At 37.2% G+C, this 22,638-nt stretch overlaps 1 protein-coding gene and 1 long non-coding RNA gene across 2 annotated transcripts in view; both read left to right on the top strand.

The window, feature by feature from the left end:
* The window catches only part of LOC143366295 (uncharacterized), a 128,289-nt gene extending 106,449 nt beyond the window's left edge, over positions 1 to 21,840 (top strand). The window contains exon 2 of the long non-coding RNA XR_013084713.1: positions 20,307 to 21,840. This is a non-coding gene — a long non-coding RNA (uncharacterized LOC143366295). The remainder of the gene's footprint in view (positions 1 to 20,306) is intronic.
* On the top strand, positions 600 to 21,840 carry LOC143366270 (A disintegrin and metalloproteinase with thrombospondin motifs 3). The gene is made up of 15 exons (XM_076807194.1): positions 600 to 2,126; positions 4,351 to 4,608; positions 6,047 to 6,171; positions 7,117 to 7,209; positions 8,547 to 8,782; positions 9,892 to 10,044; positions 10,115 to 10,228; positions 11,056 to 11,188; positions 11,366 to 11,535; positions 12,078 to 12,381; positions 14,169 to 14,301; positions 15,659 to 15,924; positions 16,480 to 16,745; positions 18,303 to 18,558; positions 19,425 to 21,840. The coding sequence occupies exons 1-15, from the start codon at positions 1,571 to 1,573 to the stop codon at positions 19,737 to 19,739; spliced, it is 3,378 nt and encodes a 1,125-aa protein (XP_076663309.1). The 5' UTR covers positions 600 to 1,570; the 3' UTR covers positions 19,740 to 21,840.
* Positions 21,841 to 22,638: the final 798 nt, after the last annotated feature.

Here is a 22,638-nt window from a genome sequence, read left to right as displayed (position 1 = left end):
CCTTAAGTTTCTCGAGAAAAATAGCATTTCCGAAGAAATAAGAAATAAGTATTTATAAAATTTCCCGAGAAGAAGCATGGACACGACTCCCAGTTTTCATTCAGAATTAGCTAAACAATCTAGCGACAAAGACCACCTATCGCTGCTCATCCCGAAACACATCGACCCTCCGTTATAGCTCGCCCTGTAGTCGCGTCGCCAATATACCCGATTAGGTGTTCTGCAACGAACTAATACGTATCTATCTATTAGCGAAAAATGAGCACTCCGCCCGGATGCTTTCGCCACTGTCCACGCGCAACGTCTCGTGGCTGATTCGCATCGGCGAGAGGACGCAACCGGAACAGATTTAATTTCCCTTTATTAGATTGATTGCGCTCCAGCTGGCGGTTCGTGGCGCGTTCAAGGGAAACGAGAATTCTCGGAGGCGGGAACGGCTCAAGACAAAATCCTCGGCCCTTGTTAGCGGCAGGGTCGAACAATGCGTCCACCAGCATCCTCGTTTCGCGGTGATTGCACATAAAGCTGCCATTATTAGAACTTCGGTGGGCGGCAAGCGCTGGTGCTTTTTCCAGCCTGGCGTTCGCGCGTTCTTACGCACAATTCGTCGGTGCACTCGCGTGCTGGCGTGCGTTTTCGAGCTGCGTGCCTCTGTCCATGTGGCTGCCAGTTGCAGCGCCGCCGGCCGCCGCGTTCAGTCCGCTTTAATTGAACGTTAATTCGGAATATCGCGTTCACACGGGCCGCCGTCGCGACTGAACGCGACGTGGCTCCCCTGGCCATCGAAGGCAGCGCGTTTTACCCATCTACGGGAGCCGAGAATTCGTCGAGCTGCCGTGCCCGTTTACGGGGAATTCGTTTAGCGAGACTAGAATCGTACGCAGTAGCCGCGATTGTCGCGAGAGCTCTTATCACTCGCTCCACATTTCGCCGCGTTCCCCGTGCAATGACCGTGATTGCATCGTTGCTCCTGGACTGCTAATTATTTCGCGCCATCGCTGCTGCTGCTGCGACGTGGAGCTGATGCTTCGAGGCAGCCTTTTGGGACCAAGTGCTACATGCTGTCAGTGAGGATTCGTCACCTTGTTTGCGACTGAGTGTTCCATCGCGAGACTAATTGAAATTCTATAATAATGTTCATCCTTCGACATGGAGCAAACGTGCCTCTTAAGGTGACACTGTGTCGCGACTTGTGAGGGGCCCAGAGAGGCTTGATTGATAACGAATCGGATCGGAGGTATTCCACCCTACGATGCCATGCGAGAAGACTGAGACACATTCGCTTTAAACTCCAGTTACGTAAACAATTCCGGACAGCCTCGATGTCCTTCGTATTATGTATATTCTACGATGGGAGTGCTCGATTTTAAAGAAGCGTTTAGTGCTGGAGCTGAACAGCTCGATCTGATGGGGCAACTGGCGTGAAGCGGTTAAAGCAACCATCGAGCCACGAAGAGTTACGTTTCCCCTTTACAACGTTTATTGCAATCGAAAGTAAGCGAGAATGTTTGCGAAGCCTGGATCACCGCCAGCCGAAAGGTCCCACTGACGCTTCATTAAACAGAGAGACATGACGCAATCGAAGCTTCCGAGGTTCCTTCTGACCACGTGGTTGCTGGGAACGATTGCAACTAAACCGAGGGTAAGCGAGTTTCTGCAGAGCCTGCAGGAGTACGAGATCGTGCAGCCTCGTATAATCTCGAATGAGAACGGGCGTAGCAGGAGATCGACGTCCGAGCAGGGAAATGCAAGCGAACACCTTGAGGAGCCAGTGCTCATCGAGATCAGCAACTGGACCTTGAAGACGGTCACGAATAATCGACTGATGCTGTCCTCGAACTTCACTACCGATTGGGTACGCTTCAGCGAAACGAGGTCTGTCGCCTATGACAAGAAAATGGATTGTAACCTTCGGCAAGGTAGCGTGGAAGGTGGCGCGCGTTCCTTGGTGGTCGTCACTATTTGTAAAGAGGAAGTGTACGCTCTGATGCTGACAGACGGGAAATCGTTTTTCGTTCAGCCGCTAATGGATGGTCAGCACGTGATGTACGAATCGAAACACGCTGGGTGGTGGTCAACCAGGGAAAATCCAGGCGCTGTATCCGTCAGGCGAGGAAATCCTGCAGGTGGTGCCTTTTTCCACACGGTGACATCTAATCTTTACGATGTTGTATTACAGACGCGACGCGTTGTCTCGCAATACGTGGTCGTTCTCGACCGGTAGTCGACCTTTAATCTAGAAAATAAACGTTACTTTGGTTGGTAACTGCTGAAACAGGAAATTCGATGTTTCTGTTTGGAACAAGGGTAGCTCTCACGGTTTTATATCCTCCGGATCGGAAGGATTTGTTAAGGGGAGGTTCCGGTCTAGAGCCCCCCCAAAATAGGTGATCTTTCGGAATTAATTACAGGAAAACTACTATATATAATTTAATGGGACTTTTTGCATTGTATTAAGGATGTCTTAATTTATAGACATATATTTTTTGTTTTACAATTAATCATTGCAGACGGCACTGGGGAGTCGTTAAAGTCAAGGCGTCAATAACGCACTTAAAGGTTGGCGCCGAGCGCGTTTGTCTAGTGACGGGGACTGCCATTAAAACAAAAATTTATTATTTTTTTAGATAAATAAATGTATTATTAATTAAAAGAAAAATCACATTCTGTCTATTATACTTGCGTCACAATCCATCTTAAAAAATTAACTATCTTTAAGGCCGTCACACTGTTGATTCCTCTGAACTGCCTGTAAAATCTGTGCCGTTAGGAATTTCGATCCAAAATTTTAACTGCGCCTTTTTAAGACGTTGCTGAATGAAAATATGCAAAAAAATTTCGATTTTTTGACCGGCGGATGTTCTTAAGTAGTTTTAGGTAGAATTCGTTATTCTTATATTGCAACAAACTTTCACAGAAAACCTTCTTCAGGAATCTCGTCAGCAAATTAAAGGATCAAATTAAAGAGCCGCCTTTTTATACATAAAAGTGTAACGAGTACATCAAAATATGTTTCTCCTATTTTTATCATATCGTAAATGCACAGTATGAAGAAAACTACTGTGGAAAGTTGTTATTTTGGTTAGAAATACGTTTATTTCAACAAGGTTTAATATAAAGTTTCGACAAAATGGTTTTAGACACTAGGATTAGATTTTAAATAATACACGCGCAGAACAGAACTGCAGAAGTTTTACAATTTGTTTGCAGTAGCTGCAGCAGAGAAATTCAGTTTCATAAATGCTTTAAAACGTCGGGTTATTAACGCAACAGAATTGCGTAACACGTTGAGCAATTATCAGCTTCATAGCCCGCATAGTTCCGGCAATGGAATTTCATATACGTGCTTGGAAAATTCTTAACGTGCAAGTTATAGCCCAACACTCCTAACAGCTAATTAAATGATCTCTCAATTAAGTCTCTGATCTATGATGGCCGTGGAACGCTGCAATCCACTTTTCACTCTTTTTATTTCGATGCAGAATGTTCTCACTGTAGAAATTTCATCGAGTCGTCATATGCGCATACCTATCTACGTATGTTCTCGTGTTTTAATAAATTTCTTCGATGACACAAGTGTAATTAACATTACATAGAGTCATACGTATGAATAGTGCATTTGCAAATGGTTTCCCCAGCATGTCTTAGCAACTTATTAAAATAAATTTGTAATTGAAAGTTAGATTTCAATTCTTATGAAAATTCATCGATGTATTTGCAAGTTCAAATTTCCTTGTTGAATTATATTTTCCATGGTGTTCAGATTTTATTTCTTTATGTTCGAAATTATATTGTTCCTTTTTCGTGAACATTATTATTTTCACACAAGTTAGGATTTAGTCTGCTTGATTAAGACGCTCAATGGCTTGCATTTATTTAGTTGAAATTGTAATTTGGTGATTGATGAAAGTGGTAACTTGTGATTGTGAAACAATAGAATTTAAACGTAATCTATCATTTTTAATTGTTAATGAATATTTCAACGGGCAAGACTGCATTTTTCTACCACACAAACCCTTTTGATCTGACGAAGTTACGATCCTAAAATTTTATACCACTTATACTAAATATATTTAAATGGAAATTTTCATTGGACTCATTATTAACTTTAATGGTTTCAGTCACTAGTCACTTAAATCGCCAATTTATAATTTTCTTTTAAAAAAATATAGTCTTCGAACTAAGTGTTTACTTAACAGTTGCTTTAGAAACTAATTAGCTTATTGCAAATTAATCTTCACCACGTAAATAGTAATTTACTTAAAGCTGACATTACCAGGTGCATGCTTTCTTGCATGATTGTCACAATACTCATTTAGAAAGTTGTAAAGTGCAATACTGTATTTCTAGAGTTCGCGAAAGTCAACGAGAAGTTAAAACGAAGGAGACGCGATTCTATAAATCACCATGTACACGAATTCTACAATCTGTCGGGTGACATCTTTGATATGGAATATCCGGAAGCTGAAAAACTGATTTTGTACGATGAAAGAGATGAAGTAACAGCAGAATTCAATGACACTGTAATAGAAGAATTGTCTACTGACGCAAGCTCTGAAGGTGTTAGTTACTTTTCTGGACCTACGTGGCAGAGGAATAAAATACCAAGTGAGTGAAGAAGGGGATTTTCCAAAATATTTGTCTTATCAAGCTACAACATTGTCATAGGTATTGGAGATTCATTGAATATTAAATATTGTTAATAAATCATTGAATAAACATAGATTTCTAATTAAATATTTCGTACGAAGTGCTAACTAAATATCTCAGAATTATTTGCAAAGCTTGATTATGCTAGTTATACTGCTCCTTAATAACAGGAGATTACCTCATAAATCCTTTTACCTTTCACCCACTTTAGAAACTCATATATCCAAGAAAAGTTACATATTTCATACAAATATTATTATAAGTATTAAATATTAAATAATTTGAATATCCCTACACTTCTTCACCCTCCTCAGTTCCACAAAAATATTTTAAATGCTGTATTATTCGAAGCATTCGTTACAAATATAATACTTTAATGAAATTGATCTCACTATCTCAGGGGTTATTATAACAGGAAAATGAGTATAACTCGAAATCACAGCGAAATATTTTGCAAGTTTATAGGAATCCCTTTTACTATTTTTGCATATCAATTTTATTCTTGTGTCGACAGCCTACGTATAAAGACGCGCTGCTTCATGTACTATCGCTTTTAGAAATATGGAACGATCCTTCGTACACAACCCTTCTGTCTACTTATTTATTTAACGTACAAAATCCTCTAGTGATGAATTATAATTGAACAGAAGAACAGTTCTGAGGAAAGCAATTTCTGTTACTTACCTAATGGAAGCAATTATGTATTAGCACTTTTAAAGAATTTAATACCGAATACAATTCAGTGAGGCAATCCAAATTTCTTTAATTAGGAAATTTATAATATATAATATTGTGTATATTTTTATGTAATAAAAATTTATAATATTGTGTGCAAATTGTACCTGGTCTAAGTAGTAGTAGTCAAATAAAATCGAAAGCTTTTGAGTGTCTGAATATATAGGGTGTGCAAGATAAAGTGTCACGATCGTTTTTCAATCATAACATTATTCAAATTCAATGTTTCTTGATGAAACAAAAACGAAAGCAAAGCTGAGGCAATTGCGAAAAAACTTAAAATTAATCAAATTCAAAAAATTTCTCCTTCTGCTTTTACACACGCTCAAAGTCTCTTCTTGAAATTGTCGATAGTGGCACGCAGGATCTCATTCGGAATTTCGTTTCATACCGTAACCCAGGGCTGCGCAGGGAGCCGTTTTCAGATTTTACTTCAGGCGTGTGTAAAGGCCAAAGGAGAAAAGTTTGAATTTGATTAATTATAAGTTGTAAGAAATTGCGGTAACGTTGGTTTCGTTTTGTTTGATTAAAAAAGTATTGAATTTGAATAAATTTATGATTAAAACGATTGTGACAAATTGTTAGCTTTCTAGCACAGTATATATTATTTACCACTTGGTTACGCCTACTTGTGACTTTAAATTAATGAACAAACTTTTAGGGAAAAAAACAACCTCTAAGGAATCGTCGACGCGGTGGTTAGAACTCGGCATAGCTGCCGATTATTCCGTAGTGGATTTCCATGGAATTCGAGTACAGCAATATATTTTGGCTCTTTTGAATATTGTAAGTAGTTATAGGATTAATACCTACGACTTAAAATAAATATGGTGTACAGAAACAAGTATACCTGCGGAGACTAATAAATGTTGCATTATAAAATATTTCAAACTAGCTATAAAAACTAGTGATTGGAAAAAGTCTTGTCGAATATATTAAGTACTTGCTTCGCCCGGAATTTAACCCTTCGTTGACACACCTCCTTTTTCGATCAGCTTTGACATACCTGGGTGGCTCACACCCAGAGCAATTTTTGAACAACTGCCATTATCATCTAAAGAATCCAATCGTTATAAAAAAAATCATGGATCAGTTTTAAGGTCTCTAGAATATATTCCAATAGTTTTTTTTATTGAAATTTAATCACAGTTTCTGTAAAAAAATTCTAGACTACCACATGTCGAGAAAAAACGAAGAAGATCTTTAAATAGTTGTAACTTTTACAAATTTCAATATTAGAAGCTAAAAATTTACAGAGTTGTTGCTCGGATATAATATTTTAAGAGAAAAAATAGTTTGTAAGTCAGCTTTGGAGAAAAGGTATTCATTTTGCATATAGAAGGTACAGAGCTTCGAAATCAGCTTATGGGTGGCTCACACCCAGAGTGTCAAAGAAGGGTTAAATTCTGATCTTCTAAAAAAATTTTGTTTAGATTTTTTTGTTGTTGTAAAAATAGTCACACTCATCTGTAATGGCCAGGCATAATGAGCTGAAGCACATTTCATGATCCAAGAGTTTACTTTTCAAAAGTTTTTAGGGGACAGACAAACATACAAGCATAAACTTTCTGCTTTATGTATCAAGATATATTCTTTCGATTCTATTAAATTTTATAATGCAATTAGTGCAACTATGTTCTAATCTGATTGCATTTATTCTAAATCCATTAACGAACACGAGGCCATATAACGCGAATAAAAGTGTAATGTCAAGTGTGCTTACGATTCTAGGTCAGTGCGATTTATATGGATCCATCGCTTGAATCGAACATGGTCTTAGTGATTGTGCGAATGATTTTATACGCGGAAAAAAGGGACGGCATGGTAAGCAATTCGAAACTTATTTCAGATTTTGTTAACATTTCAAGGGTAGTTTAGTAATTAACTTCTGGACAAACTAGGGATTTTTAGCTTGAACTTATTTTTAAAATATGCGAGTGGTTAAAATATTATAATATTTATAAGTAAAGTCTTCTACAGAACATTACAACATTCGTCATCTCTAGTTCACGTTCGCAAAAATATTGGGAAGATATTTTCAAACTTTTGCAGTACCAATGTGATTCATTTCTCCTATATTTCCCGCAGAAAGTCTCCAAACATTATTCTAAATTTTATGTAAAATATGTGACAATATTGTGTCTCACTAGTTATAAAATCCTTAACTTACATAAACTATATCATACTTTAATCTAATCATAATACCTGGCACTAATTGGAAGAAGGGATCCATTCAACGTGGAGTGATGCAAACATAAGAACATCTGATGAGATAGGACCGACTCTTTCATACTACTTGAAATATAGAATACAATTTGAGTCTCTAAAACGAAATGTCTTTAAGGATTTCTTTTTCTATTTGCCCTTACGAAGCATACACCATCCTTACATCTCTGTATCATTAAAAGCAACAGAAATATTTACATGTGCACTCCTAGACGTTCCTCCGTGTATATTATACTTTATTTACATAATGATGATGCTTCGCAAGTCCGAGTGGGTTAGGAAAAAGTCCAATTGTGAACTTCGGCATACAACTTCGGCATACAACTTCGGCATAGACACTTACTCTCAGCCAGTGGCGCGACAATAATTATAATCAATACCTAGAATAATCAACTTAAAAGTAACGATTATCACGACTAATTATTTGCTCAAAATTTTCACAAGATCTATTTCCGATATATAAATTACGTGTATCTACTCAAAACTTCTTCGCCTGCAACCGAGAAAAAATAACCACTTCTATCATAAACGTTTGTGGATTATCGAACAGTTACTTAATTCGATTGAAATTCCCCGAAGTAAAACAACGTAGTACGGGAAATATTAATCGCATCACTCTCAAATTTACGTAGTACCTGCGCATAATTTTCATAGCAATACGATTGAGAAAATGATTCGCATCGAACATATTTTTGCCAAGATAGTGAGCTACACATTTTTGCAATAATATTTTCCTGATACCTGCGATAAAAGAGGTGCAAACGACAGCGTGTTTATCCGAGTGATGCAATAAATATTTCGAGGAGGCACTGTGTGTCTAATTTCGATCGATATCGGATCACCGAAATGGTAATTAGTTTACAGGCATGAAGAATTTATTTGGAAAATGTTACCACGATTACCCCACTCACATCAGTTTCTTATTACGTCACAAGGTTCGTCGCGGTGATGCTAGACGATCCCTCGAAAATGTTAATAGATGGAACAAGAAAATGTTATCTTCGGCAAGCGTGAGCCACGACGTTGCGGTGTGGCTGACGCGTATAGATATCGGAGGGCCTTCTGGATACGCACCTGTATCTGGAGTATGCGACCCCGCGAGATCGTGCGCCTTGAATCGAGACGAGGGCTTAACCAGCGCATTTATCATCGCGCACGAGGTCGCGCATATGTGAGTATCGCGCGTATTTTTTAAATTAATCGATCAAAAAATGCCCACCTAGCATGGTGCATAGACGCAAAGAACATTACAATCTGACTTCTTAGGAGCCACTAGAAATAGTAACAAAATCCTGCTTGTTTGTTTTAAAACGCACTGCCAAGGAAATCTTGCCAATCTGAAAATTCTGATTTAAATGAGAAGTTCGTGTGAACGAGAGTAGATCACGTTAGAGTACCTATGCGTGCAGTTTTGTTCTTTAATACAACTTTATTTTCCTTTTGATAATGTGACAGAAAATAGAAAATTGAACAATTCTTATATTTAAAGTTTTCTTCTATCTCGTGCCGTTATAAAGTTATATTAAAAAACACCCGAAGAAACGCGATGACTTTAATGACTGATTTCACCCTCTCAGAGTGAATTTCGAACACAAATATATACTCCAATATACTCCACATTCACACGAAGCTTCACGAAGAGTCACTTTCTTTATGAATCTATTATTTTATGTAATTTAAAAAAAAAAATGGGAAACTGTATTAATTTGTGCACATTTGAATAATCGTTTTAAAAGCAAATAAGGTAAGATACTAGGTTAGTAGTTGGATGGTGGATTTGTGGATAACGCGACAGCAGGCGAAACCGTGGGGGATTAGAACTCTGATTCACAGTAAGTGAGCGTTGTAGAAAGTGTAAGAAGATAAAAATTATCTGTATGCATCCGAAACACTGTAGTAATTATTCAGGAAGCTATGCTACTCTTAACGAAACGATCAACCAAGTAGTATGTTCATTCAACTATTTCTGGCATTTCATTTCATTTCCTTGGGACATCAGAAAAGTTTGTTTCGTATTTTAACACTTTGCGCGAGGTTGGCGTGTTTCCACGCCAAGGGATTTGCATCCTGTACGCAGTTTGGGCGTGCTTCCACGTCGATATGTTCCGGGGAGCGTCGAAAGTGTGCTCCCTAAGTGTTTCCGAATGCTTTCTCGCGTCGTGTTAAGCAAAACTTCGTCGGTAGAAGCAATCGCTTGGGAAGATCCGGCCGACATGAAGGGGCATCTCTCAAAATCTCGCACTACTTAAAGTGTGAAGATATAAATCTTGTTTCCCGTAGTCTAGGCTTGACTCACGACGGAGACGATACCACTGGAAACGCTTGCGGTGAGGAAGGTTCTCGAGGGAGCGTTATGGCACCAATAGTTGCCGCAACGTTCCATCACTTCTACTGGTCCCCTTGCTCCAAAAAGGAGTTCCACCGAAGGGTGAGGTGAGACAGATTTGTTTTACGCGAGCGTCTCCTTTTTAGAATTACATACTCCTGAAATAGGTATTTGCAGACGGTGGTCGTGTTTGCTGAACAAACCGAAGCACGACAGCACCACGCCCCTGAAAGCTGCCGTTCGCGAGACGTTCACGATGGACGAGCAGTGCCGCATGGAATTCGGCGAAGGGTGCGTTTTCTTCTGGACAGTAAACCAGTGCTTATTAAAATACTGCATTGTATTAGGTAGAATCCATTAAAAAGAGGTTGATATTTTTAGAACACCAAGTTGTAATAAATATTACGATGCACGTATGTACACTGTTTTGAACTAGGGTAGTAATTTGTATTAAAATTTGAGGAATTTTAAAGTCTTTTCTCAAGATTAAAAATGTGATACTCTGATAACACTGTCCAACAGCCATTTTGGTCTGTAACATTCAATAGCCGTTTCTCATAGATTTTTGTGCGCTGAAAAAGAATCCGCAAACCGTTTGTCGCCATCACCCTCAGTTTTTGAGAAATTCAATTTTTAAAAAAGCTGCAAATATTCAACTTTGAACATTTTTTGTATCGAAACGGTAATAGTTATTCGGTCGCTTGTTGCGTCGAATTATTCTATGAACCCTCGCGAATACAGTGATATAAGTTATAATTGAATTATAAACATTTCAATATATTTAAACACCGATCAAAGGGAAAGGGACACCCGAAATGCGCCAATTTTTGGAGAAACTAAGTATTACATAGTATTACCGTTTCGACACAAAAGATGCTCAAAGTTGAAAATTTGCAGGTTTTTTTTCAAAATCGAATTTCTTGAAAGCTGAGGGTGATGGCGACAAACGAGTTGTGGATTCGTTATCAGCGCACAAAAATCTATAAGACACAGCTATTGAATGTTGCAGAACAGAAGAAAAAGTTCCGTTTTGTTGGACAGTGTAATATACGTGCCAGTATTTTATTAGATCATAGTATTATGCGATAAGCAACTAAAGTGTTTCGACATGAATCCAGTTACGAACTCTGCAAAACTTTTGACGTCTTGGAGCCGTGCTCCCATTTGTGGTGTGGCAATAGCAATATTTCTCAAACTTGCAAGACCAAAAAAGGACCACCTTTGGAAGGCACAGTATGCGGTGGATCGAAGGTAAATTAACATATTCCTTGTTACAAGCAAAAGACGGCATTTCTTATCGAGATTTCGATCACCTTGTATCATGACGCAACGTATCGCTTAAGGTTTTGTAATCATTCTTTAGCATAATCGAAGTTCACTTCTTTCTTTATTTTTATTTTTCATATTTTGCTCACGATTTTTTTTCAGTGGTGTATAAACGGCCGATGTCAGTCGACGAATAAAAATAACTTCGGGATGGGAATAGTGTTGAATAAACCTAGAGACGGGGGTTGGAGTACGTGGAGTGCCTGGGAAAAATGTTCGAGGACGTGTGGAGTAGGAGTGCAATGCCGCACACGAAAATGTAACAGGCCCCAGTTAGTATTTTAGCAAATAATAAAACTTCATACGTAGTAATCAAATACTGTGCAAAATTTTAAGCGAAAAAAAGGCACTTGCAAATTATAAAAAATTAAAAGATACGATCGGAACATAATAAAGTCCATGACTGCAGAGTTAGTAAAGAGTACCTGAAACAGTACAAATTATTGCTGAATTGGTTTGAAATTGATTTCAATTAATTCCCATTGCAATATTTTCAACACTGTACAAGGTGTTCCATGTCAATTTTTTTTGCACAGAATATACATATCATCAAAAACAATTTTTTTTACTTTGTGCTGGTATCGCGGTGAAGTTAGAAAGAAGCAATTTTAGCTTTAAACAGAGAAAGTGATTGAAAATTACATTTATTTTAACAAAATCAACAGTACGATGAGTGAAGCTGTAGAAATGACCAACACCTGGCAAAGGAAGAATTATTTGTGCTTTTACTTAACTATTTTAATACAACACATTCCTCGAAAAAAATTGTGAGTCCAGAGGTGTATTATTTAATGATATTTCGTCTACTTCAAAGACCTGCTTATGGTGGAAAATATTGCCCTGGTCCCAGTGACGACTGTAGAGTTTGCGTCTCACCGAAGTGTTCCCCACCGATCGATATCAGAGCGCAACAATGTTCCAAACTCGCCAATGTTTTCCACCTCGAGAGAATTCAATTGAAGAATGAGGTGACTTGGCTGCCATATGAATCCGATCAGGAGAACTTGAGATGTCAATTGATCTGCAGGAGCAAAGAGACAGGGGAAATATTTTATTCGAGAAAGAATTTGATCGACGGTACACCGTGCGCTTACGGATCGACAGACATATGCATACAGGTAACGTGAAACATTAAAAATAAGTTTGTAAATGAAACATTTTATAACGTTCCGTGTGTAACATTAGGGTGGCCCCTGTTTACACGGTGCGAAATTTTTTTTTTTTTACAGTAATTGTAGAAAATTGAATGCTCCTTTAATATTATTTCGACAAAATTTCGATAGGGCTTACCATTTTTGAGAAATTCTTTTAAATCCAAACCATGCATGAATTCTAAACTTTAAGGCCTGGTTGGCATCCTTTTCTGTTCTCCGATTGCAATATTCTTTTTCAGGGATTATTTTTTTTTATGAACTGGAACCACACTAGGTGGTGAGTGCAAAAAAATTGTATGTTGAAAATAAGGGCCACTCTAATATAATATTAAAAGGCAATGATAGTTATGTACTTTTGTGAAGCATGTGTCTGCTTTTTTAACTTTTTCATTCTATAAGTATGGCACTATATAAAACTGTAGTGACTGCTGTTTACTTTTTATTCAAAAAGATACGACAAAATATTAAAACGGTTTCATTGACAAAAATTCAAAGAACACATAAATTAGACAGGAATAATTATTTAGTTAAAGTTTTCTTGTGTTTTTGATAAATATTATCAACATTATTCCAAAGATATAATTTTTTCAATATTTTCTTCAATTTCTCGAGAATTCTCGAGAATTCTCAAGAAATATGATCTGATTTCTGATTTCTCGAGAAACAACAAATATGGAGAAATCAGGAAAACTAGCTGTAACCACATTTTTTAGATGTGAAGTAAGTACATCTCCCAATAATGTTCGTGCAGCAGGAATTGTTTTTAGCACGTTAGTATCAAGACTGTCAAGCATCTCACGACAGATCATGCATCATGCGGAGCATAATCAGTATCCCAATTATGTAAATCCTGCTATGCATACTGCAATGCGTTCAAACATACATGTTTGGGTAAACCTCGCGCATCAAATCCATGTTGTTGCAGCATCGCTTGCTTAGAATTACGCACAGACCCAGCACTTCCTCTTGGAATATCATATAAGATGAATGTCCCAATTTCTGCTCATTTAAGAGGCAACTCGTCATAAAGAAGTTGCAAAAAATTTGTTTGTGATCAAAATTTGCAGAGGAATTGATAATAAATCAACCAATTCAAAAACTATTTACGAAAGATATTTCAAGATGTTTAACTATTAGTAATTTGTAATTAAATATATAATGCTCTAAATGTGCGTATTTCTGCTTATGAAAAATAGCGATGTATATATTGACCCAAGCTCGTGCAACACTCGCGTAAATGTTTAAATAATTAGGATTATTTTCTTGCAACTATAGTACAAACGTAACGCATATAATAATAAGAAAAATACGAAATGATCAGAAATGGGGACATGAGCAGAAATTGGGACAATCTCCTTATTGTGCACATTACTTGAGAAAGTGTTAATTCCATAGCTTCCAGAGTTTTGGGGACAGGTACTTAAATAAGCATAATCACGGAATCATTTTATGAATCTTTCAGAACGAATAAACACACCAGATATCGCGCTCCGTTTCAGGTCGCCAAAGTGGGGAGACCCCTTAATGTACTTATTCAATATTCGTATTTTAATTAGAAACTGTATTCAAATGTTAGTGAATATGCTATAAAGTGTAATTTACTGTAATTATTGTATGCTATATAAACCGCTTATGGTTTGTAGCATTAAAGAAATGAATGAATAAGGAAGACGCAAAGATGTTCACGGTGATCCATCGCGACACAGAAATATTACGATTGATGTGTTTGAATAGTGAAATGTGTTTCACAGGGCGAGTGCCATCGAATGGGATGCGATAATGTTTTGGGGTCAAAGAAAGCTTTCGACGTCTGCGGAGTATGTGACGGTGATAATTCTAACTGCGAGAACGTCATCAGCAAGTTCCAGCGAAAGCTTCGCCGAGGTCAGTGCAGTCACCGTACCAAACTGAGTTATTAGAAGTGCCAATGAAGTTTCCGTCAAAGTCAGACAGCCAAGGAGCACGAACATCCCAAAATTAGTTTAAAGGGAGTGGAATGGCGAGAGAGGATTGATTAGTTGCTAGCACAGTTTGCCTGGAGCGACAACACTCTGTCTCATCGTTTTTCTTCGGAGCCTCTGATGGATAGAGAAATCATGGTGCACCCAAGCTAATGCTTGTCAACACTATTAACTATCATGGGAGTACATACCTAAGCGCATCAGGGTGACCCTGATTTTCAACCTGCGATTTATTTTGCTCTCATCCCCTAATATGGTTCCATTTCATGAAAAAATAGTCCCTGAAAGAGATTATTGCAATCGGACAACAGGAAAGGGTGTCAACCAGGCCTTAAAGTTTAGAATTCATCAATGGTTTGAATTTGAAGAATTTCTCAAAAATGGTAAGCCCTATCGAAATTTTGTTCAAATAATATTGGAAGAGCATACAATTTTCTACAATTACTGTATATATAATTTTGTCATGCTTCCAACCATTTTTTAGATAATAGCGTTTGAATATAGAGAAATCCGCACTTCGCGCGCCCCACCTGAACGGCGTGACGTATTGTCTATACGTGCGCGGTGCCGACCTCTTTATATTCAAACGCTATTATCTGAAAAATGGTTGGAAGCATGAAAAAAATGATGTATACAGTAATTATAGAAAATTGAATGCTCTTTTAATATTGTTTGAACAAAATTTCGATAGGGCTTACCATTTTTGAGAAATTCAATAAATCCAAACTATTGACGAATTCTGAACTTTAAGGCCTGGTCGGCACCCTTTCCTGTTGCCCGATTGCAATAACCTTTTTTAGAAACTAGTTTCTTATCAAATGGCACTGTTCTAGGGTGTGGGAGCAAAGAAATACAAAAAAATTCTACACGTATAAATAAGGGCGACCCTAATGCACATAGTCACATATATACAGAACAACGAGGGTCTAATATAATATATAGTTATCCTAAAGGGAAAGCATTATGCAAATACAAATTGAAAACCAGTATATTTCTGAGTTATTGATAGTATTTTGGTTGTGACTAATTTTCTTTACAAGTCCAGCCCCACAAGCAATATTTTACACGTGGTGGTTCTAACTTCTAATATTGAAAGAAGCTGTAGCATTCTTGTGCTTGAAGGTAGAACATGCAAATCCAAGAGAATTTATTGCGTGGTTCAATTGGAAAATTTTTATTTTCATATTTCAATTTTCACGAAAATTTTTGCAAAAGTTGTTCACTGCTAGTGTGTCTGGCACTTGCTCGTTATATCAGTTGCATTCGTTATTTCTTTTCAGAAGTGACACGCGTTGCTATAATACCACGGGAAGCTCACGATTTGTTTATGAATATCACAGTCCTCGGTGTTCCGTATTTTCATCAAGACAATCTAACAGTCGTGGTAGGAGATGGTCGAAGAAGGCGGAACGTACAAGAAAATTTAGCCTCTCGTAAACGGGATTTAACGATCGCCCACGGCGCAGCATTTCGAATTCAGAAGCGGGAAAACAGCACGTACTCTGTAAAAGCAGATGGTACCGCATTCGAGGATGTGGTGATTTTGGTAAGAAAGACATTTTCAGCATCCAAATTTTCAAATTTTCTTCTTAAATTACGCTCATAATAATTTGTATATTGTGTTTGGAAATTTCTAATATTTCCTTAACATTTCTAATCTCAACTCTATTTCAAATCGTATTTTAAAGATCTCTATAGCTATCCCTATAACTTTTTTTAAAATTTAATTGGGCCTTATGCTTATCGAAAAGCAAACGCAAAAATTATTAATTTTGTGTAATGTACAATAGCAGACACTAACCCCATATTGGCTGCTCAGTTGTACTGCGAACCTATAGGAAAAACTATTTACCAAAAAGGTAAACATCTCAGAAACAATTAATTTATAAACCCGGGTTTACTATGATCTCATTTTATCTTTTTGCGAAACCTATAGCTCCCTTACATATCCAACTATAGTTATGAAACATCGTGCGTACAAAAGGAACCCCTTGGACGAGAGAAGAAATTTAATAATTTAATGCAAGATTGCAGATTATGTTATACCTGTTCAATTATATGATTCGTACGTTACTGATATCATTGATCTTAATTTTTACAGCTTGTGATATCAGAAAGCATGGCGGAGGAAGGGATGTCAGTGGCAATCTCCTTGCGATATTTTTTAAATCGCGACGAACGGAACACGAAGGATAGGTACGTTTGGTTATTCGGGGGTTGGAGCTTTTGTTCGGCAAGCTGTGGCGGTGGGACGCGACAGAAGATGATTGTCTGCAAGGACGAGAAAACTGGAAGAATAGTTTCGCGACGAAAATGTCCACTGACGACGAAGCCAAGTCAGGAGATAGAAAAGTGCAACGTATTCAGGTATGAGTTTCTGCAGGGTGTCTAGGAACTAGTGCTACTATCCAAAAGGAAGCGATTCTACATGGTAAAATCAGTCGAACCTCTAGATTAACATTTAATCCTACAAGGCTTTCTTCTTCAATAAATCGGTGTTGAATATTCACTTGTGCACTTCACTATGCTTCGACTTAACAGATCTCGCTGTAGACTAACCTTCATTGCTTTTCTAACCTTGTGTGGCCTTCCAGGTCATAGTATACCATATGGTTGAATTTGTCTTGACAGTCGCTTTCATATTGGGTAATCAAATATATAGCATTCCATTTAAAAAATTGAAAGTCACCCTCGTTTCAAGGAAAATATTGCGAACACCAAAAATTTGAGATACCGTATTACGTTGGATATAAAAAACAGTAAGAGTTTTTCTGCTTAAGTTTTTTTTTTCAAATACTTACCATTTTCGAGAATCCTGTATAAAAATATCAGGTATAGCCGCTTGGCCGCTGCGAGTACCGCGGTACTGGGCGACGCAGCGTCAACTTTCGGCAATTTTTACAAGGCCAATTTAAAAATGCCCATATTTTTGACAATTAGACCATGAAGGGGAAGGATAGAACTATATTCTGTATTTTTTTCAAATTTTTAAAATCGCGCCCGTTGTTAAAAAACTGCATATGTTTAAACTAATTGCACAAAAATGGTTAAAAAAATTTGTTTCTGAAACTGAAATAATTTTTTCTTAAAACTTCAATGTCTTTTTTACAAATCGCCGTAAACCTCATCTCCATCCGTTTACTACTTCCATAGTTATAATTTATTGAAAAAAAGTTAGCACTTACCTTCAAACAGCTGTAAAATCGACATTTTTCAAAATTGTCAGAAATCCTTCGAGATATGTTTATATATCCCTAAAGACTACAACATATTCAAATTTCAGCCACATCCGAAATGTTACTCCAAAAAGTGTCCGATTTCGCGTGGAATGTCCCGTGCGTTTATGTTGGAGCTGTGACAAACCATCAGAGCGACGATAAGAGCGAGATGACTGTATAGATGACCAATGATAAAAGCGTGGAGAAAGAAATATTTTTCCTTCTTATCGCAGCTCCAACATAAACGTACCCTTAGACTTAGCCTACTTAGCGTGCTTGATGAATTATAAAAATGTTAAAATGTTATTCTACAGTCTCGACTTAATTTTTCATGCAGAATCACCTCCTTTATGGTGTGCATCACTAGCTCGTAAACACCCTGCATAATGGATCGTAGAAACATAAGGGCATGCAAACGCTATAACTTTTCATTTCGAGCCTACATATTTTGCTTTTTGTTCAAGTAATCTTTAGAATACTCGGCATTTTTCAAAAGTATCCGAAACGTAATTATTAAATAGTAAACAGCTGAAGAAATATTTGCTTTTGCTTTTCATTATTATTAAAATTAATATGGTGAATATTTATGTTTGAATTGAGAGTTCCGTCTTTATGAAGTACACCTTCTGTTTGCATAATGAATGTAAGATATGGTCTGTGTAAAAATGAATACGTTTTGACAGGTAATTCTTTTCGTTTACTACAGCTGTAGCTTTAAATGGCTGCCAGGTCCATGGGAAGGGTGCTCAGCTACGTGTGGAAGCTTCGGCAGTCAACTGCGACAAGTTTATTGCGTTCATTCAGAATTTAATGGGACTGAAGTCAATAAGTACAATGAATTGGAAGTATATCGGACGATGGTGCAACCGTCCATATGTAAAGCCAGTCCGAAGCCAACAAACAATAGAAAGTGTAATAGGATTCCCTGTCCTGGACATTGGATCTTTACGAATTGGTCGTCGGTGAGGAACACAAGCTTCGATTTGTATTTCTGAAGTAACGCAACAGCCAATTTTATTCAAACGTATGTAGTGACGGATTTAAGAAAAAAGGCCCAGATGGCAAACGTTCCGAGGGGCCCATTTTTGCGGGAAAATGACGGGGAAGTTTACTAAAAACGGGCCAAGTGTAGTAGCACGAAAAAATGTAGTGTTTGGATACTTGCACCTAATCGTAATTTTTTTTTTGGCATGGGGCCCAGCGGGGGCCTTCTACGCGGGGGTCTAGGTGGCAACTGCTCATCAGCCGCCCTGTTAAATCCGCCACTGAATGTATGCTTTCAAGTACACAGGTCACTCTATTAGGTGCCCCCAAACGAAACAGCAATAAGTAGCTTAGTGTCTGATGTGAAATGCATTTCTGAATTACAAGTTTCAATAAACACACGTTTGAAAATACCTCTTTAACAAATTATTGCTAAAAAGCATTTTACCTAAGGGCTTACGACAATTGTAATAAGTGAAACACATAAATATTGTTTGCGCGCAAAGGCGATGATTTATTATAAAGGTTATTCATAATGCTATCCGCCTTCTTGTTGTTATGGAAAAAATGATCTTTCGAAGCTCTTCCCGTCGTTTTTTTTCCACGTAATCTCATGCTCCCATTATTTTTCTACGTAATTCTTCTTTTGTATCAATTAACGTTGAATAAACTCCATTTTCAACTTTTCCTCAAAATAATAATTCTTAATATTTTTAGCGCATTTATCGCATCTTCAATCACATCACAAGATAGTGACCATCCTTTATGAGCCCTCTGTGTACAAGAAAGCAGTAATCTCGGACGAGAAATTAGAGACTCAACGTAATCTGCGTTTCCTTTGCAGTGTTCAAAGAGTAACGGGAAAGGCATACAATCTCGAATAGCTAGATGTATTCCTCCAGATAAGGAATCGTTCTACACCTGCGACGGACCTACGGTGAAGACGGAGATACGCCCTTGCACAGGACACGTAACAAGAGCCATCGAGTTTCCATCTCGTTGCTGGAGGGACAAGAATCGATTCTGCTCTGTGCCGAGCTTGAAACGCTATTGCAATGTTCCGGGATTCAGAAGGAGGTGTTGCCGTACTTGCGAAACAAACAAACTCACGGATTTACCGAACACATTCGACTCGAAACGTCGCAGATTGCAAACTTAAATTGCACGGCGGAACGTATCCGCCAGGCAAGCTTTGCGTTTGGCACCGTTTGTGATACATTCTATTTGGAAACGTGAAAGGTAGATTAAAAAAGAGTAATAGTTCAAAATTGTTACATGTTAAATGTATTATATGACTAGTTATAGTTTCCAATAATATTGATGGATATACTTATTAGTTCTTAATGTATAGTTATTTCCGCCTGCCCCCAAAGGATAATTTAGTGCTATTATTATTATTATTTCGACGGGAGAACCCTTTAGTATACAAAGCTTGAACAATTCAGTACAATAAATATCTATAAAATAACGTAACATAAACAGAAAAAATAAAATAAAATGGAAAATATAAAGCAACGAGAAAAATATAACAATATAAAACGACGACATCGCCAAACAATTGAGCGCAAATTAAGGAGATGGTAGTCTCCTAAGTACCAGAGTCCTAAACGAGGCGAAGGAGGTTAAGAAAATATCTAATTCAGCAGGGCACTGGTTTAGCTCCTCCACAGACGAGGTATAGAATAGACCTATCAAGCAATGTATTTTTGTGTCGCCGGTTTGGGAGGTCCTAGGGCCCCCTTACCATTTTAGTGTCGCATGCAACGTTACCGGTGAAGTCTCGAAACAGATTCTAACGCTACGCGTGGTAGGAACTAGAATTAAGCACGAGTAAAACTAGGTTATGTTTCGAGAGTCAAAGCCCGCGATTTACAAATGTTTCTGTTAGAGTAACAATTTAAAAATCGTCTTATGAACATGTTCCGTTCAACGGAAGAGAACGGAGGAAGCAAATAAAACGATATCACATTCGTCTTTTAACCTTGCTGTCCTATTCCGGTTTATTGAACGCAAACAAATTTCATTCCCTTGCAATAACGTTATTTTGTAAAAACAGGACTTTAATGTTTTTTAAGAGCACCTGTTGCTGAACCCCACCCATGTATCATGTGTTTCCGCATACATTAATGATGGTCTATACGATATAATACAGACATATAATAATAAAAATAATAATAACAATAATATCCTTTTACTGTACTATATTATTTAAAAGCAACATATTGAACCCGTACACACCGATTTTGCTGCAATTTTGCAAGTTTGTAGAGTAGCCAAAAATATTCGACACATATTTTTTTAAAAAGCAATTCATTCTCCTCCATAGCTATTAGAACAATTGAGGGCTCGGATACAATAAGGGGACTAGCGCTCGAAAATGGGGAAAATTATTGTCCAAACGCTAAGAAAGATTGGAAAATTAAATTTTGTTAAACTGGATTTTAAAAAATATAGTGTTGTAAAGCTCGTCACGGCACACATTTTTTCTATTTGCAGTATTTTTATCGAATTATTAGTATTCGAGACAAAAATTATTAACAAACAAAATTTCTTCGACCAAAATCATTATTTCTTTAAACATAAATTGCGATAACTTGAGTAAATATTAACGGATCGCTATGAGACTTGAAACATAAAACTCAGAAAACTCTAGCGGATCCGTAAAATGTATGCACAAAATCCTTATGTTAAAAAATGTAATAATATTTCATTAAAAAGTAATACTGGACATAAGCCATGTTTTTCAACGGTCGCCGTTAAAAAGTATCGAGGCAATTTTGAGGTACATATAAAAAAAAAATTTAGAAATCCTACATTTAAGTGCAGTAGAATATCTTCTTAATAAAAACGCTTTCATAGTTATGAAACAGGGTTGATGTTCGCTCAAAGAATTGCTGTCCCGATAACAGAGTAAGGTTTATTTGAATTTCGAGCATACAATACATCAGTGACATTGTCGGTAGTGCGAATTAGAAATCTAACAAAAATGAGTTCAAGTGAAGCAGGACAATTAACGTTGTAAAATAACCACCGAATGGAAAATGGTAGTATGGAACATTTCTGACGATACGAAGTTTGCTACGCATACCTTCCACCCTTCCACTTTGTCGGTTCAAACGCAATGCCTCGTTCTTCCACAAGTTAACAGAATATTTCCTCCATCATTCTCGAAATCCGCGACCGGTATATGTTACGTGTATACTCGTTTATACAATTCGCATTTGATCTTATACAAATTTAAATATATATATATATATATTTTTTTATATTCAAAAATCATAACAAACATAATCATCAGCCTTCCCTGTTTCGCGCGCAATCATGAAAACTTTAACAAGAATTAATACATCGCGCGATATGTACCGAACGCAATGCATCAACTATTACAATAAATATATTTTTATTTATTTTTCCCATTAGATTTTCACTTGTAAGTTAATCATAACGTTACGTCGTATATTTAAGAATTACTTTTTGATGTTTCTTCTTGAAATCGAAAAGCAGATTCGATGATCGACGAATTATTAATTTGTAAGCACAGAGGATTGTCAGTAAAGAGAAGCCCTTAACAAAACATACGTAAAATAAAATATTCCACATTAGCATCTCCTCTTCGCGTATCATAGGAAGCTCCTTGCATTCGCGGTTCACGGCGAGCAAAAAATTGCAATGGGAAAATCGGAAGACTTGACCCTATCATAGAGGTTTGCGTCTTCTGTTTATCGTGCATCGTCTTCAAATGTCACTTTTAGCTTCCTTCGATACGAATCAACGCCCGAGATTACTATATCTACCCAAACTCAGCGACGATATGTACGTAACGTAAGATATGTACGTAACTGTGTACAGGCTGTTTCAGAATCATACAGAGGAAATTCGAAGGGTTTATAAATTTTATACAAACAATTATGTGTCTTGGCCAATGTATATGTAGTAGCGATCATTTAGTCACGTACAACAAAAAGGGAAATAATTTTTTCTGATGCAATGAGTCGTATAAGGGGCATAGATCTTATTTTCCTGACTCATGTGTCGCCCTCTATGCTGATTTAAGTGAC

Source organism: Andrena cerasifolii, chromosome 2, assembly GCF_050908995.1.
Source record: "Andrena cerasifolii isolate SP2316 chromosome 2, iyAndCera1_principal, whole genome shotgun sequence".
Lineage (NCBI taxonomy): Eukaryota > Metazoa > Arthropoda > Insecta > Hymenoptera > Andrenidae > Andrena > Andrena cerasifolii.
This window is presented reverse-complemented; position numbering and strand designations above follow the sequence as displayed.

Bases quoted from the DNA above. Each gene is read 5' to 3' on its own strand.
- LOC143366270 (XM_076807194.1), top strand. From the start codon at position 1,571: ATGACGCAATCGAAGCTTCCGAGGTTCCTTCTGACCACGTGGTTGCTG. The intron at 6,172-7,116 runs GTAAGTAGTTAT...TTACGATTCTAG, and splicing joins TTTTGGCTCTTTTGAATATT to GTCAGTGCGATTTATATGGA. The intron at 10,229-11,055 runs GTGCGTTTTCTT...ACATGAATCCAG, and splicing joins CGCATGGAATTCGGCGAAGG to TTACGAACTCTGCAAAACTT.